At 42.5% G+C, this 17,696-nt stretch overlaps 1 protein-coding gene across 1 annotated transcript in view; it reads left to right on the plus strand.

Annotated features, from left to right (window-relative positions):
- Window positions 1–15,242, plus strand: part of Glp2r (glucagon like peptide 2 receptor) — a 51,965-nt gene extending 36,723 nt beyond the window's left edge. Inside the window, exons 11-13 of the mRNA XM_048365976.1 lie at window positions 5,057–5,195; window positions 12,703–12,744; window positions 14,916–15,242. Of these exons, the coding sequence (XP_048221933.1) occupies window positions 5,057–5,195; window positions 12,703–12,744; window positions 14,916–15,242 (508 nt within the window). The remainder of the gene's footprint in view (window positions 1–5,056; window positions 5,196–12,702; window positions 12,745–14,915) is intronic.
- The last annotated feature ends 2,454 nt before the right edge of the window (window positions 15,243–17,696 follow it).

Here is a 17,696-nt window from a genome sequence, read left to right on the forward strand (position 1 = left end):
CAGACAGGCACCCATGGGTGGAAACCTATGAAACCATGAAGCAAGGAAACATTTCCTCCTTTTTAGTTGTTTCTCTCACATATTTGTCACAGCGATGGAAAGCTTACGGAAACAGTGGGTTAAAGGCAGGGAACATTTTTTTTAAAAAAATGAAAACTAATCTAGACACAGGGATTACTTGGGAATCTAAGATTGAGAGGATTGTAGTTTGAGGTCAGCCTGCATAAAAAGTTGATAAGACACTCCCCATGCCAACCCATTTTCAACCAATAAAATGCACATGCCTGTCACCCCAGCTATGGTGGGAAGCATAAATAGGAGGACTGTGATCCACACCAGCCCTAACAGAAAGTAAGACCCTATTTGAAAAGTGACAAAATCAGAAAGACTGTGGACACGGGTCAAGGGGTAGAGTACCTGTTGAGCAAATACAAGGCCCTGAAATCAAATCCCAGTACTGCTTTATAAGAAAGTAAGGTTTATTAATCATTTGTCATAAACTGTTCTGAGAGTGTAGCCTACATTGTTTAATCCTTATGATGGCTCTGTCACATCAGGAAGATACTACTATTAGTATAATCTTTTTTTACAGATGAGGAAATTAACAGTTGAAATAATTTGCCCAAGGTCATATTGATAGTAGTTTTGAACCCAAACACTGTGTGGCTCACACCTATAATCCTAGCTACTGAGGAAGCTGAGATCTGAGGATTGCACTTCCAAGCCAGCTTGAGCAGGAAAGTCTGTGATACTGTTATCACCAAAAAGCTGGAAGTGGCACTGTAGTTCAAGTAGTAGAGCACTAGCCTTGAACACAAAAGCTCAGTCAGGGATAGTGCCAAGGCCCTGAGTTCAGGCCTCAGGACCAGCACACACAAAGAAGATTTGAACCCAGACCCACTACTAACTTGCAATACAACTGAGTTTGTCCCCAGCTCTTTCACTCCCATTGCATTCTCTTTCACACACAGAGCAGATGCACAATAAATATTTTTTGAATACTTAAATGACTACAACACTGTACCATTTAAATAAATAAATGCTTTATGGATGAAAATATGTGTACATACAGCTCATAAGAGTAAACTGCCTTGCTTTTTATAGATTTCTATCTGAGCTCTGACACAATAGTACTTCTGTCTAAGAAGATAGGATAATATGAATCATGGGGAATCTCTCCCTGCTTCCATCCAGAGGAGCTCAAGGGACTAAAATGGCCCAAACACTTCCTTAAAAAGGTGGTCTTAGAAGTCATCTCAGAACAATTGCAATGTGGACCCTGAAAGGGTAAAGAACATTAGTGGAAAATAGGGACTATCTAAACCAAGCCTCTTTACTCGTTTTATTACTAGTATGATTCCCAGGTTGGCTTCTTGTCATGGCCATGTAGTATCTGAACATTAGAAGAAACTGCATGGGAAGTCTCTGTGCTCCCATTGTTACTTTTTAGAAAATCATACTTATTCCAAAATGAAATATTAATTTTTGAAAGCCCAAATGCCCTAACATGGGCCCCCCCCCCAAATTGGTGGTCAGACACAGACTTCCAAGTAACCATACCAATATGTCTCATAAAACCCAGATTAGGGTCTGAGTGAGGTATCTCCCACCTATAATCTTAGCTATGCAGAAGGTAGAAATCAGGATCCTGGATTTGGATTGAGGCCAACTGGGGCAAAAATCTATTGAGACCCTCATTTCAACCAATAACCTGGATGTGGTAGCATGTGCCTGGCATTCGAGCTAATGTAGAATGTTATAGGTAGGATAATAGTTTGAGGTTGGCCTTAGGCAAAAATTTGAGACCCTATCTGAACAACTCAAACCAAGAAGGTCTGGGAGGGTAGCTCAATGGTAAAGGACTTGCCTAGAAAACACTGAGTTCAAATCCCAGTGTGGCCAAAAATAAAGAATAAGAAAGATAACCTTGAGCAAAGGTCACAGATTTGAACACTTGCAAGGACTAAGCAAGTATCCTAGTGGGAAAGAAAGGAGAATAGGCCAGGTGGTGTTTTGAGATTCTCCAAAGTGGGTAGATTTTCTCTACAGCACAGCCATCACCTGGCTGCACCAATGCTCACCAAACAGGACTTGAGCCCCATGTGGTCATATTTTCCCAGATCTCAAAATAAGCTAAAAATTGGGCAGCTTTGCTTACCCATTATCATCATTTTGCAATTTTCAAGCCAAACAGATTTAAAAGTACTTTTGGAAAATTGGTTGCTGGTAGTTCATGACTGTAATCCTACCTATTGAGGAGGGTAATATCTGAGGATCATGGTTTGATGCTAGCTCAGGCAGAAAAGTCCTTGAGACTCCATCTCCAAGTAAACAGTAAAATGCTGGACTGGGGATATGGCTCAAGGGGTGGAGAACCAGCCAAACAAACAAGTTGAAAAGGACCCTAGGACTGACAAAAAAGAAACAAACAAACACAAGCACTCTGTAAAATTAAAAAACAAAATGAACAAACTTTAGAAGAAAGGAAGGCAAGGAAGGAAGGAAGGAAGGAAACGAAAAGAAAAGAATGAAAGGAAGAAAATAAAGGTCTCTTTCTGAAATTTTATTTCTCTGGATCTAGTCAGCACCTAGCCGAGTGACTCCACATGGTGGATGGGTGGAGGATGAGTGTGGGTTGGGAGCAGATGCAGCCCAATTCAGAACATCTATATATCCATGGCCTGCAACCCACCTCTCCACTCATGTGCTCCTCTGCCAATCAAAGCTCTGGGATATGCAGCCCATATGGCCAGGTGGAGTTCTTTCTGTATGGTGGCTCCTGTTCTTCTTTCCCCAGCTTTATATCCTTCCAGGATGCAAAGGTAAGAGGGTTTGTTTCATCAATGATGTTTGTGTTTGAAGGGGTCGCACAGGCACAGAAATCCAGTAATCTGCCTTGGATAGAGTAATTATGCACTTGAATCCTTGAGGACAACATGGACTGCATTTCTGAATCTATATCAAGAGGTTTGGAGGAGCTTCCTCTCAGTCTTGCCCTGTAAGAAGAGACTTGGGCTACAAATGTATTACAGTTAAACTCCTTTCTTCCCAAAGTATAAGACAGTAGCTTTGCTTGCGACCTTTGTTAATGTTGCTACTTTCAAATTTAAAAAATGGCTCAGTAGGGAAAAGCTGTCATTCCCCACACTTGGCTATTTATCAGTACATCTTTAAACATCCACATTATGGGTTGGGGATTTATCTCAGTGGAAGAGCACTTGCCTAACAAGTGCAAGGCCCTGAATTTGGCCCTAAGCTCTGAAAAAGAAAAGGCTAAAATTCCATTTTATCAGGATTTAAATTCCAGAGATTTGGATTTAAGAGTCCAGTCTGGGGTCCAGAAAGCTATATAGAGTTGTTCCTTGGTTCCAGTAACCACCAGAAATGCTGTTTGCATATAGCCTATGCATCTTTTCCACATACTTTCAATGCCCTCCCAATAACATATGATACCTAAAGCAATGCAAATGCCATGGCAACAGTTGCAATATCATATCACCTAGAGACTGATGACAAAAGAATGGTTTGTGTGTGGTCAATAAAGATGTGTGTGTGTGTGTGTGTGTGTGTGTGTCTGTGTGTGTGTGTTTGTACTGGCTTAAAGGCAGCCATGGTGCTCTTCCTTAGCTTTGTTCCTCAAGATTGGTGCTCTATTTCTTGAATCACACCTCCACTCTGGCTTTTGCTGATTAATTGAAGATAACAGTCTCACGGACTTTTCTTCCCAGGATAGCTTCAAACCACAATCTTCAGATCTCAGGTGCCTGAGAAGCTAGGATTATAGATGTGAGCTACTGTTGCCTGGCCAGACATATATTTTGATCAACAGTTCCACTGAGGCAGAAGCCATTTGCAGAGCCCACTGCATGATCTAAAAGTTCTATTAGGACTTTTTTTCCCCATTCTTGGGGCTTGAATTCAGGACCTGTACACTGTCCCTGAGCTTCTTTTTCTTAAAGCTAGCATTTTACCACTTAATCCAAAGCATCATTTCCTCTATTATGTCTTTTAATTGCTACATTTGCTATCAACTGTTTTGGAGGATTTGAGATCCAGCTAAAGGAATGTTTGTCTAGGGGCTGGGGATCTGGCTCAGCAGAAGAGCACCTGCCTGGCGAGCGCGAGGCCCCGGGTTTGGTTCCCAGCTCAGGAAAAAAAAAAAAAAAGGAATGTTTGTCTTCTTATGTAGATTGTGTACAAAATCAATCTCCCCACAGGACTTTTATGAGGAGAGTCCACTTTGCATTTCCTGCAGCCCTGGCTGTCACAGGGCCAAACCATAGTCTGAGGACTGAGGACAAAGCCCAGCCACAGACTCCACTTCCAGGCCAGGATGAGACTTGCCAATTAGTGTCTGTGTGGCCTGGGGAAACACATTTTCTCTCCCTTCTATGAGGTTGGAATTGTTGAATAGGAAAGCAATAGAGACACCTGCTAGCAGAGGATGCAGAGCTTGTCAGACCTGGGTGGGGTGGAGCATTTCAGCATGGTAGGCATTGCATGGAAATCTATCCACCTGGCAAGACGTTAATATCTGTAGGCTTATGGTAACCTACATGAGAGAATTCATTCATTCATTCAATCTACTTCCTGTCTCTTGACCATCTACTGTGTAGAGTGATTCATTAGTGATAAGACTCAAATGTTGCTGGATACAGGGGTCTCATACCTGTGATCCTAGCTACTCAGGAGACTGAGATCTGATATCATGTTTCAAAGCCAGCCCAGACAGGCTGAATCTATGAGACTCTTATCTCTATTTAACCAGCAAAAAATCCTGAAGTGGAGCCGTGGCTCAAGTGGTAGAGTGATAGCTGTGAGCTACAAAGCTCAGGGGCAGTGCCCAGGTCCTAAGTTCAAGCCCTAATACCAGCATACATACGCACACACAAGAAAAAGACCCCAATGTTCCGTAAGCATCAAATATGAACTCAAAGGGACCAACTGGAAAACAAACTGTTTATCAGTATGACAAGTGCTTTGGTGGTGTCCAAAAGAGCAGAAAATATTGCTTAGTCCCACTATTGCCCTCATGGTTGTCTCTTATCATTTACAGATTGGCAAAATCAACCCTGGTCCTCATTCCTTTATTGGGTGTCCATGAGATCCTCTTCTCTTTCATTACTGATGACCAAGTTGAAGGACATTCAAAACACATACGACTCTTCATTCAGTTGACATTGAGCTCCTCCCATGTAAGTAAGAGACTGACCGAAATGCCTTGTGGCTGTGGAGGAAATGAAATGCATGTGGTGAAAACAGGCTTGGAATTAAGAGGGTCCATGGCTGAAAATAGATTTCTAGCATCAGCAGGCTTTCTTGGCAAGGACCCTTGACATTAGAAGGGCATGGAGAGGGGGAAGTGCTGCTTTGACCTTGTCAGTGTGATTTGATGAGTCAGAAAGGAAAATGCTCTCGTTCCTGGGCTGTAATAGGTGGTGGTAACTCATGATTCCATCAAACATGAGTGTTAGCATGAAGCCATTTATTAAGGGCCTATTCTTGCTGGGTTCTCTGCAAAGCATTGTAAAACAAGAACTTTGTATTTCGAGGGATATGGCTACAAGACACAACACAACTTGGTTAGGGACTGGGGAGTCCAGAGCAGGAGTCCCTTGAATTTGACAGGTGTGGGGGCTGAAACTAGGAACAAGAGGCCAGCTGAGGTTAGATTATTTGGTTATTCTGATTGTCCATTGCTTAAACTGTGACTTACAAGCTTAAGGCAACCATCAATTTTTACTATTTCTTGAGATTCTAGGCCTTGGTTTGAGGGCTCCAGGGCTTCTTTCCTTACATGTAGGGACTGAGCTGGGGCTGTTTTCATTTGGGTCCAATTTCTAGGGCCTCATTTCTTACTGTCAGTTATGTTGCTTAGGGTCTCTCACTTGCCATGTGTCCTCTCCTGTGCTTTCTTCACATGGTCACTAAACTTCTCATGTGGCAGTGCAGGGCTCCCATGATCATCAAAGCAGATGTTAGAACTTGTCTTAATGCTTTCTGTTGTGGTCTGTGCTCAAGCAGGTCAGAGGCCCAGCCTAGAATGAAGGGGAGGGGAATACAGAGATGTATGGCTCATTTAGCAAAGACCACTAATACAACAGGTTACCACTAGCCAGCTGGACGAAAAAAAAAAAAAAGAAAAACTTCATTTCCATTTAAACAGCAAAAGGCAGAGCTGGGAATGTGAGTCAGGTGGTAGAGCACCAGCTGTGAACAATCTGATCAACTGGGAACCCCTAAATTCAGGCTCCAATACTGGCAAGAAAAAATTTTAAAAGAACGAATGAAAATTTAAAGAGAAAGTAAAATGCATTCTGAAATAAAAATGGACAGGGAGAATTTTCTCCCGCAAGAAGTTGCAAAGGCTGTCTTCTGAAATATAGTGCTCACTGCTCAACAAGGAATTTTATTGGGGGGGGGGGGTGTTGGGAGGCAGAATGGTTGCCTCAGATAGCTCAGACTAATAACTGAAAGTTTGAGAAGCAAAATGGAAGATAAAGGGGGATTGGCCAGAATCAATCTTCACTAAAGATATTTGGGAATGCAAAAAAAAAAAGTATAAAATCAATATCCAGAAGTGATTCAGGAAGCCTAGGGGCCTCCTGTGGATGGAGACAAGGGTCACATGTCACTCGTTAGGTCAAGAGTTGAAATCAATAACTCCATTGGATCCAGGACCAAAGGCCACTACTATGTTAGGCGTCACTACAGGACTCAGCAACACAGACATGAGGTACATCCTGAGACCAGCAGGTTAACTATAGATGGGGTCCTGGAGTGCTTTGTTTGTCTCTGCAGTCATTATTCTGTCTTCCACCACCAAACCCTGGCTACACACTTCAGTGATAAGAAATCCATCACAGTGAGGAGATAAAAAATGAATTTGATGGCTTAATGTAGTATCTAGAGCAAAAAGACAGAAAATATTGTTACTTAAGATGCAATTATCATTATATTTGTTTCTTTATGTTCCACCATAGAAAATAAAGGGAATGCATGTAATTTGTAATTGTATCCTTAAAAAAATGAAGTTTCAAATGGCCTATACTCGAAACTCAGGCAACAACAAATGCTGGAGGGGGTGCAGGGAAAGAGGAACCCTTCTCCATTGTTGGTGGGAGTGCAAATTAGTACAACCACTTTGGAGAACAGTATGGAGGTTTCTCAAAAAGCTCAATATAGGCCTACCCTATGACCCAGCCATACCACTCCTAGGCATCTATCCTGAACAGCAGGTCCCAAGATATCAAAAAGACATTTGTACTTCCATGTTTATCGCTGCACAATTCACAATAGCCAAAATATGGAAACAACCCAGATGCCCCTCCATAGATGAATGGATCCAAAAAATATGGTACCAATACACAATGGAATACTACATAATGATTAGGAAGGGTGAAATATTGTTATTCGCAGGGAAATGGTCAGAACTTGAACAAATAATGTTGAGCGAGACAAGCCTAGAACACAGAAAACAAAGGGGCATGATCTCCCTGATATATGACTATTAAGATGGGGTGACGGGGAGACAGTAGAGACCAGGTCTGTGAAACCAAAAACTGCTTGTCAAATGGTATTTCCCACAGGATTGGGTCAGCGACCCAACATTATGTAACTAAAACCAAACAACTACTCAACATATAAAGGTCAAAAATTGACCTCTCAGTTGAATATAATAGCTCAAAAGCTATGTATGGGGGCTGGGAATATGGCCTAGTGGCAAGAGTACTTGCCTCCTACACATGAAGCTCTCAGTTCGATTCCCCAGCACCACATATATGGAAAACGGCCAGAAGGGGCGCTGTGGCTCAGGTGGCAGAGTGCTAGCCTTGAGCGGGAAGAAGCCAGGGATGGTGCTCAGGCCCTGAGTCCAAGGCCCAGGACTGGCCAAAAAAAAAAAAAATGGTAACCCCTCTGTACAAGAGAAGAATGAATAAATGGAAACCTTCTTACTAGAATTAAGTTAGTATTACTTTGAAATCAGTTATGCCAAGATTTATATTTCATCTCTGGAATGTGTAAGAAAATTACTAGGCAATGAAATCAGAGTACCATCAAATGAATTAAAATAGCACAGTGAAGTTGGGTTAATAGGGAATTCCTTCAGTCTCTTGGATCTTTCCAACATCCTGTGGAGGGTCGACAATCACAACTACTATCAAGAAGCGAGGCTCAGAAACTCACACATGTGACAGGGCAAAGATGAGCTGAGATGGTGCCTTTGGTGCAGAAGTTGAGCTTGTGACCGTGACACTACATAGTAATAATAAAAAAGCTGCAGCACCTGGATCAGGTCCTTTGTCTTAAAGAATGTGTCTATACACACAAAGGAAAAAGTAAAATGGCAAAGATTTACTGAAGAAAAAGTTAAGCAGAGCTCCTGATACACAGGAGGGGTTTCAAGAGAGGGTACTACTTGGGGTACATTGTATAGGGTGTCTCTAGGAGAGAGCTCATAACTCTTAAGATCATTGGACAGTCTGTGGGCCATTTTCAACTCCAGACCCAATCAGAGGCTCTAAGCAGCCTGTAGAAGCTCACCATGCATCCTTTAGACCCTGTCATTGGGTGCTCATTCAGGTGCATACCTCTGGGATTTAATCAATCTGCTGTTTATATGCAAGTCTTCCAGGGACAGTGGAATGTGACTTAAAGTCCAGGACGCGTGTGCAACAAATCAAGGTCATGATGATGTGAAGTCCAGGGGCCTGCATGTGAGACGTATCAGGCCATGTTGATTTGGTAGCTAGGGGTCTGCACACAGACTGCTCACGGTGTCAGATGCAGAACTTCTATGGGAGAGGGCCTTTGCCCTGGTTGCCTAGCTGGGCTCTTTTTCTGCTCTCAGTAGGGACTGTTGGATGCTCTGAAAAATATCATAACTAGTAGACATCTAGTTATGTCTTTGAGCCTTTGACATTACACATGGTCTGGCAGTCAGACAATTTTTTTCTCTTCTGTTGGAGCTGAATTCTTTGTAGCTTTGAACCGGCACAAAAGGTCTATTGATAACTTTTATTTTCCAATATGAAAGCATGGCTGAATTTGTTTTTATCTGGGATGATTTCAAGTGCCAAGAGTTAGTAATTTGAGTTTCCTATGTTGCTTAGCCTTATTCTTCTTTGAAGCTAACCCTTTAAAGCTAACCCTAAAATACAAAAACAAAAGCAAAATCCTACAGCTGTTATATCAGTACTATTTAGTGACCTCTCTCACCACAACACACACACACACACACATACACACACACACGGCATGATCAAGTAGTGTGAATCCTTGACTACCTGTTCTCACACATCCAGGACCAGCTGAGGGCTAGACATACCTATGGAGCCATTCCTATGGATTTCTAAGAAAGAAACCTCATCTCTCAGAGTCATTGGACATGAGAGTATGTTTTGGTTGTCCATTGCTGCATAACAAACCATCTTAAAGTTCCATGGCTTAATGCAATAATTTTTTTTATTTTTTAAATGATTCTTTGGGCTGGAATGTCTGGATTCCAATGTAGTTGACTGTTTTAACTTTTCCTTTTGAGATACAATTTCATTACATAAACTGGGCTAGCTTCAAGCTTTTGTCTTTTGAGGACTGGATTTATAGATACCTTCCACCATATCGTGTGTGTGTGTGTGTGTGTGTGTGTGTGTGTGTGTGTGTGTGTGTGTGTGTCCTGTTTCTTGAACTCAGGACCTGGGCACTGTCCCTGAACTATTTTTTGCTCAAAGCTAGCACTCTATCACTGGAGCCACATCTCCACTTCTGACTTTTTGGTAGTTTATTGGAGGTAAGAGTCTCTCAGACTTTCCTGCCTGGGTTGCCTTCCAACCTTCATCTTCAAATCTCAGCTTCCTGAATAGCTAGGATTAGAGATGTGAGCTACTAGTGCCTGGAAAAGTCTAGTTTTTCTGGTATGTGTAAGTTTTTGCTGGAGCTTCAAATATCTGAAGGCTCAGTCGACCACATTCATTCAGAGAGCTAGACATTTATTCTAGCTGTTGACCTGGCACTCTATGGTGATCAGCAGTCACAATGGATCACAATCCTGCACTCAGCTGGAGATCTTCTTAGCACCTAGAATTGTTAAGGAATGGGACGAAGGGAAATGACCAGAACACAGCCAGAAAACTTGTGTGAACAAAGACCTCTACCTTCTCAGTACCCCCCTCAACTGCATGCTCTACTTCCCCCCCACCCCCACTCCACCCCCAGGCAGAGGTGAGTGTGTGGTTGAGCAGATGGGGTGGGCTACATGGGTGTGAATCATACCTTAGTGATGCCCCCACAGGAACCAGTAAGTGCAGACATCAGCCCTAACAGTTGCCTTTTCTTGCTGCTTTGGAAGGCCCCTTATTCTATTTCCAGGTAAGCTTCGCTAGCCTTTGGAGAGCCTGTCATGAGATGGTGCTGTGTGAAGAGAGAGCAGTGTGTTCTCTGGGACCCATACCCTCCATACTTGCTTAACCAATGAGAGCCAGACAAACACTGTGGCAGACACTCAAGGAAGAGAAAAAACATATATGTCATGTGGAGTACTTAACCTGTTTGGAAGAATTCTGGCAAGTTGAAAGCCAGCTCTTCTAGTATCTGTCTCTCCAGCTGTATGCTTATCTTTCTTTCTATCATCTATCTATCTAGCTAGCTGTCTGTCTGTCTATCTCTATCAATTTTTGGTGCCTATCCTAAGGCTTGAACTCAGGGGGGGGCCTGGGCACTGTCCATGAGCTTTTTCTTTCTCCCTCACAGCTAATACTCTCCCACCTGAGCCACAATCTGGCCTTTTTGAGTAGTTAATTAGAGATAAGAGTTTCATTGACTTTCTTGCCCTGACTGGCTTCCAATCATAATTCTCAGATCTCAGCTACTGAGTAGCTAGGATTACAGGTGTGAGTCTTTGGTGCACAGGTTATTTATTTGTTTATTTTAAATTTTTTTTGCTACTACAATGGTTTAAACTCTAGGCCTAACACTCACTCAACTTGCTTGCTCTGCTGATGCTCTACCACTTGAACCATATCTCCAGCTGGACATTTTTGCTGGTTATTTTTGAGATCAGAGTCTTACAGACTTTTCTGTTCAACCTTGATCCTCCAGATCTCAGCCTGCTGAGTAGCTAGGATTACATTTGTAAGCCACCGGTGCTCAGCAGCCAGCTCTTCTTTCACCCAGCCATATAGGACAGCTGTGCACCTCTGATGAGCTTGCTCAAATAGAAATGATTAGCTGTTATATCACACCACTGATTGTACACTCTGCGCATAGAATATTTAAGTGAGAGAGAAAAGTAGAATTTCACACTTGTGGGAAGATACTTAGCATTGGGTCAATGTTGTAATGGTCATCCTGGATCTCTCTACCCTGGTTCCAAAAGGGATATGCCAATGAAGCCTCACTTGGAGAAGAGCAAGACCATCCTGGAGGGGAGAGAGAGGCATGATGATTGGTTGAACAGAAATACATCATAAGACAAAGTCAGAAAGAGAGCAATCCAGTCACTGGAGTCCTTCCATGCTTAGGAGAGTTTATGCTATGTGTAATGTGAAACCACTAGTGGGAAATTATCTTTTCAAAAAAATATCTTCAAAGTGAAGAAAGTATTTATTACATTGAATGAATGAAAACTTCAGGAACAGTATAGCTGGAGCCAAGTCCTCAAAAATCATGAGAAATCTATCTCTTGTCACCTCCAGTCTCTGCTTTTCTCTGTATGGGCTTCATGCTCAAGTGAGCTGTCTCTATATGGCTAGGAAGATGGAAGGCTTAAGGGGCTTTTAATATATATATATATGTATATATATATATATATACTACATAATATATGTGGTTGTAACTATACATATAATTCTTTATATTCTCTGTATTCTTTCTATATTATGCATATTATTATATATTCTATGTGCTTATATTCTCTCTATTCTATATATTATATATTCTCTCTATATACTACATATTCTCTCTCTATTTTCTATATAGAATAGATGGAATGTATATATATATTGCTAAAATGATATATAGAATATATAGAGAATACATATGTGTAGAATATATAGAGAAAATATGTAGAGAAATATATTGAGAATATATATTCTATATGTAGTTGTAACTATACATTATATATTATTATATATACATTATATACTACATATTCTCTATATATTCTATATATATATATTCTCTACATTGTATATAGTTATAACTATATTCTTTCTCCTTCCCCAGGGATGAGAACTCTGGCCTTATTTAGGGGGAGCATGGGCCCATTTGGGTCAATTGTGATCATCACCATCCAAAACCATGAGATCACATTAAAAAGTTCTAGTCCATAAGCTCAGAAGCAGGGGAGGGTCAATTTCTAAAAGGAATGAATGCAAGTTGGGTAAAATAAATCAGCTAATGGCTACTATGCACAGTAGAAATGTGAAAATGACCTTACCCAGTAGGTGCCTCATTGAATGATCGATATATTTAATCATCATTGACCCATGCCCACTAAGAAAACACCTAGGCTGACATGGTGGTAGATATCCAAAGAAGAAGAGATCCCATGGAAATCCATGATCACACAACCAGTTTCACTAACTCTAGGCAGTTTAAGCAATGCTTTTCATGTGTCTTCTGGGGTGCTCCTTGAGCTTGGCTGCTGATGACTCTCAAACACCTTCTGAGTCAAAGTTCATGTACATCTTCCTTTCCTTTCAGGGATTCCTTGTGGCCTTGCAGTATGGCTTTGCCAATGGAGAGGTATGTTTTTCATGCTGCTCCCCCAGCTTCTGGTGCGGTCAGGGCTGGAATCTGTCTGTCTCTGGAGGTTTCTGCTTATGTAATGGTACAACAGTAGCTAGCATATATTGGAAAAATTGGACAGTGAGCATCCAGGGGAAGAGAGGTTAGGATATAACCAGGGAAATGAGAAAATGAGTCAGGATAGCTGTGAGGAAGCTTAAACTCAGCTCTAGAACTGCTGGACACATGCTGGATTAAAGTTCGATGGAAGAAACAAGTGGGATTTTTGAAGTTTGCAAAGTTGCATCCAAACCGTTCCTGGAGTTAGAACTCAGATCCTTGTTGCTGTCCTTGAGTTTTTTGACTCAAGTCTAAGGTTCTACTATTTGAGCCACAACTCTACTATGGCGTTTTTGGTGGTTAATTGGAGATAAGAGTCTCAGTGGAGTTTCCCGCTTGGGCTGGTTTAGAACTACGATAAGGAGCTCAGTCTCCTGAGCCACTGGTACCCAACAATAGAACTGGCTCCAACCAGTTCTCTGCTTTCCTATGTATTCATCAGCTTTCTGATGTCACAACAAATACCTGAGATTATCAACTTAAAAAGAAGGAAAGCTTTATCTTGGATCATGGGTTTTTTTTCATAGCTGATTGATCCAGTTGCCTTTGGATCTGCGGTGAGTCAGTACATGATGGCTGGTATTTGACTGGATCAAAGAGCTGTTCACATCATGAGCAGGAAGCAGAGAGGAGGGGTTGTGTCAGGGTTCTAATATATCCTCTAAGAATGATCTAACTTCCTTCCCATAGGCTCCACCCCCACAAGGTTCCACCACTTCCCAATAGTGCAGTAGGCTGGAGACAGCCTTCAATATCCAAACTCTAGTACCTGGGAAAAGAATTGGAGTAGAGGGGCAAAGATCACAAAAACTGTTTTCTTGTATTTTAGAAGTCAGTATCTAGCTCTCTTTCATCCTCCCCTTCCTCCACTCTAGAATTTTTTATTTTATTTTAGTCATGGGGCCTGGGTGCTATCCCTATGCTGCTTTGGCTCAAGGCTAGTGCTCTACAACTTTGAGACACAGTACCACTTCCTATTTTCTGGTGGTTAATTGGAGATAAGAGTCTCACAGACTTTCCAGACTGGGCTGGCTTTGAACCTTGATCCTCAGATCTCAGCCTACTGAGTAGCTAGCATTACAGGAGTGAGCCGCCAGTGCCCGGCCACTGTAGGTTTTAATGTTTATTATTACCTCCTCTCATGGACATGTAAGCTTCTTGTCAACAAAGATCCCTTCATTTTGTTCACTGCTGCTTCTGCCTTTGCACACTGGCTCCCCATCCCAAAGGCAGATTTTTAGCTCAAACGCCACCATGCAATCCTTTCCTGAATGCTCTATCTCAAGTTTTTAATTTCCTATCAAAGACAAAAGTTATGCCAGACACGATGACTTAAGCCTATATTCCTAGCTACTTAAGAAGTAGAGATCATGGGATCATTATTCAAGGCCAGCCCCAAGCATAAAGACTCTGTCAAAACAAATGGCTAGGTGTAGAGGCATTTTCTGGGGTTCTCAGAAATGTAGGAAAGTACAAGTGGGAAGATTGTAGCCCATCACAGCCAAGTTCTGACAAAAAGTAAGACCTTACTTCAATTAAAAATGGCTGAGGGTATGGCTCAAATGGTAGAGCACCTGCCTAGCAAGTACAAAGTCCTGAGGTCAATTTCCAGCACCACAAATAAAAATGCAATAACAAGCTTAAATATATTGGTTTCATTTACAATTCTAGAATCAGACATTTTGTTCCAATGGGCTTAAGAGATTTTTGTTCCAAAGGGTTTGATTTTATAGAAAGAGACCTAAAAAATAGAAATAAATGACTAAAAACATTGTTACTTTCCTTAAAAAAATGACAAGAAAATAGATAGATAGAAAACTGATGTATTAACATCAGGTTACCTTTAGGTGACCTTACTATGTGAGGGTTAAGACAGCAAAAAAATGTCATTATTGTGCCAATGAAACTGGCTTGTTGGGAAATTTAACCATTCTCTCTCCCTGGAAGGCCAAATATATCTCATTCTTTGATCCCATCACGTAGGGCAGCATGGAGTAGCTTCTCATTAAATGCTCATGGTATAGACACATCTATAAAGATGTTAACCCTGTCGTTGTCTCACTTGGCAGGTGAAGGCTGAGCTGAAGAAGTCCTGGGGCCGCTTCTGGTTAGCCCGCCACTCAGGCTGCAGAGTCTGGATCCTGGGGAAGAACTTCCAGTTTCTAGGGAAATATCCCAAAAAGCTGTCAGAGGAAGATGGCATGGAAACCCTCAGGAAGCTGCAGTCCTCACCAGATAGCTCCTGTCTGGCTGCACAGGGCCTGGGGGAGCTGCGCTCCGGTTCTCACAGGGGCCATGCAGCCTGGCCCCGTGGCAGCAGCCTTTCTGAAAGCAGCGAGGGGGACTTCACCCTGGCCAACACGATGGAAGAGATTCTGGAAGAGAGTGAGATCTAGAGCAGGCGACCCATCACTGGCTCTGCAGCCAGGGAATGCCTGAGAAACAACAATGTGTTGTTGCTAAGGGAGGATGGGCTCCTTCCATTCACCAGGCCCATTTCTACATGAAATCCGTCACCAGAACTCTTCTAGCTCTGGAAAAGTGAGGCTAGGTGTGATGCCCACAGCTTCGACCTGCCCTGGCTATCCGCCCTCCACCCCTACCCCCATTGATACCTTTCCCAGATAATCACCAGTTAGTCATCTGGGGCCCAAAATTCAAGTGGATGGAGTCCCATCAGGAAAAAAGGCCTGTTATTAAGTACAGTCCATCCATATCTCCTCCTTCTCCCATCATGGTACACAGGTTCAGTTTAAGGTAAGAATCCCTTAAGAAGCTTAAAAACTGCCCAATCGTAAGGTCAGTTCTGGGATTCTAAGACCCTGCCTCTGGGTTGATGGCCAGGGATTGAAAATGTTATCAAGCAAGGAAGTCTGATGCCAAGCCCTCCCTTGGAGAACACTGGGCAGGGAATCAAAGAGCCACCAGTCCCCTGGTGTGGCACCCAGCAGGATTAAGGAAGATCTGTGACCTATCTGCCCTTCCTAGACAGAGTATGATCCCCATGTCACCCAGAAGACCCACTTTCCTGCCCCTTCCCCCCTCCTCTGGTAAGTCTCCCCTCACTTTCTCCATCTCAGTTCTTTCTATATGGTCAGCAGAAGTTTGAACTGTAATAATGCCATCTTTCTTAGAAAGTTGGCTCCAGCTTCCAGGGATCTTCTCCTCCTTCTCCTTACTTGTTGGGCTAAATTTCCACGTCTCCCCTGGGAGACACCAAGCCTTAAATTGTTGGGGACACTCAGCTCTGTGCACTACTCCCACTGGCAGGAGGGCAGAGCGTGTCCCAGTCAGGCTAAGCTGAGCTGGGATAGAGCTGCCGAAACCCCCCACATCCAAGCAGACACTGGACACAGAGATTTTGGGGGAGCCATCCGTTGATCTACGGGCTTCCAAAGGTTTTATTCAAGGGAGGGGTTTATATAACAGTAATGGCGGCAGAAAGAGGAGGGACTAACTGGGTATTAACAATTGGCTAATGAACTGTCCATCATGGTGATGTCACGGAACTTCCCGCAGAGGCACAACCTCTTGGTTCAGCCGGCGCCATGGTGGCACACACGCTCACAGAGGAGAGGTGGGGCTGGTTTGGCATCTCTTCCGGTAGAACCCGGAAGGGGGTAGGAAGGACTAGTAGCCAAGCAGCCCCAGGGTGGGAGAAGAGGCCTGTCTCTTAGGTATAGCCAGACACCGACACTTACTGTTTCCTTCTTCCTCTTTCTGGATCTACTTACCTTTCTGAGCTTGGTTTCTACTAACCTGATTTTCTCTACGTCTCTCTTACTGGTAATAACCCTACATGCTCACTTTTCTATTAACCCTTTGAGGGCTAAGTCTCCCGCTCTGGAAAGCATATACAACCCTCATATCCCCAATCCTCAATGATAATAATTCTGCTCCCTATAATCTTTGATGGGCACAGAAAAGCAGTAGGTTGAAGCTGGACATGCTGAGGGTGGCCCCAAGAGACCTAGGCATCCCCATCAGCCATGTCCATAGGAAATTCTGAACTGTGCATGGGAACAAGCTCTGTGACTGATACTACAGAGGAGTCTGCAAGAAGGTGGAGGGAGTAACAGCCCAGGGAAACACTGCACTCAGGATAGCAGTGTTGCTTTTGTAGTGTGTCAAGCATATATGTATGGGGGAGGGGGTATGAGGCTGTGGAACTCTTACCTTGGAATTATGTTACCATTCTTAAGTAGGGTTGCCAGATTTAGCAAATATAAATACATGGTCCTCGATTACATATGAATTTCAGAAAAATAGGGAGTCTTTTTGAATAAGGATATACCTGGAGTTTGAATTTCAGTTAAGCATTCTGTCTTTTACCTGGCAATTCTCTTTTTCAGGGTCCATTGCAGCAGGACCAGGACAATGAATCAATCATTTCTGAAAAGCTCACTGACTAAAGTTAGTCATTCTGAAATGAAATATTTGAAATTCAAATCCATAAACTACAGCCCATGGACCACTTATAAAAATAAAGTTTTATTGGCCTCAGGGCTGAGATGAGTTAATAGCAAGTGAAGGAAGCCCCAGGTTCTGACCCTACTCTGACCTAAAATTTTAGTATTTTGTGCATTAGTTTTAACACTCATTTTTGTTTTTAAATGATTGTCTTCTTTCTCTTCACTCTGTAAACTTTTAGTGCCCTCTCAGATTTTATACTATCCACGCCTCTGGTTTATAGGATGAGCACAAAAAGGCAAGTGCATAATGAAGTAAGGAGTGATTTTTTTTTAATTTATTTTTTTAGTGTCTAGGTTATCCAGAGTTCAATCACTAAAATAAATATCCTTCTAGTTTTCCGCTTTCTGCAAATGTTCATGTCTTGGTTTAGTAACCAG

The sequence above is a fragment of the Perognathus longimembris genome, chromosome 17, assembly GCF_023159225.1.
Source record: "Perognathus longimembris pacificus isolate PPM17 chromosome 17, ASM2315922v1, whole genome shotgun sequence".
In the NCBI taxonomy this organism is placed as follows: domain Eukaryota; kingdom Metazoa; phylum Chordata; class Mammalia; order Rodentia; family Heteromyidae; genus Perognathus; species Perognathus longimembris.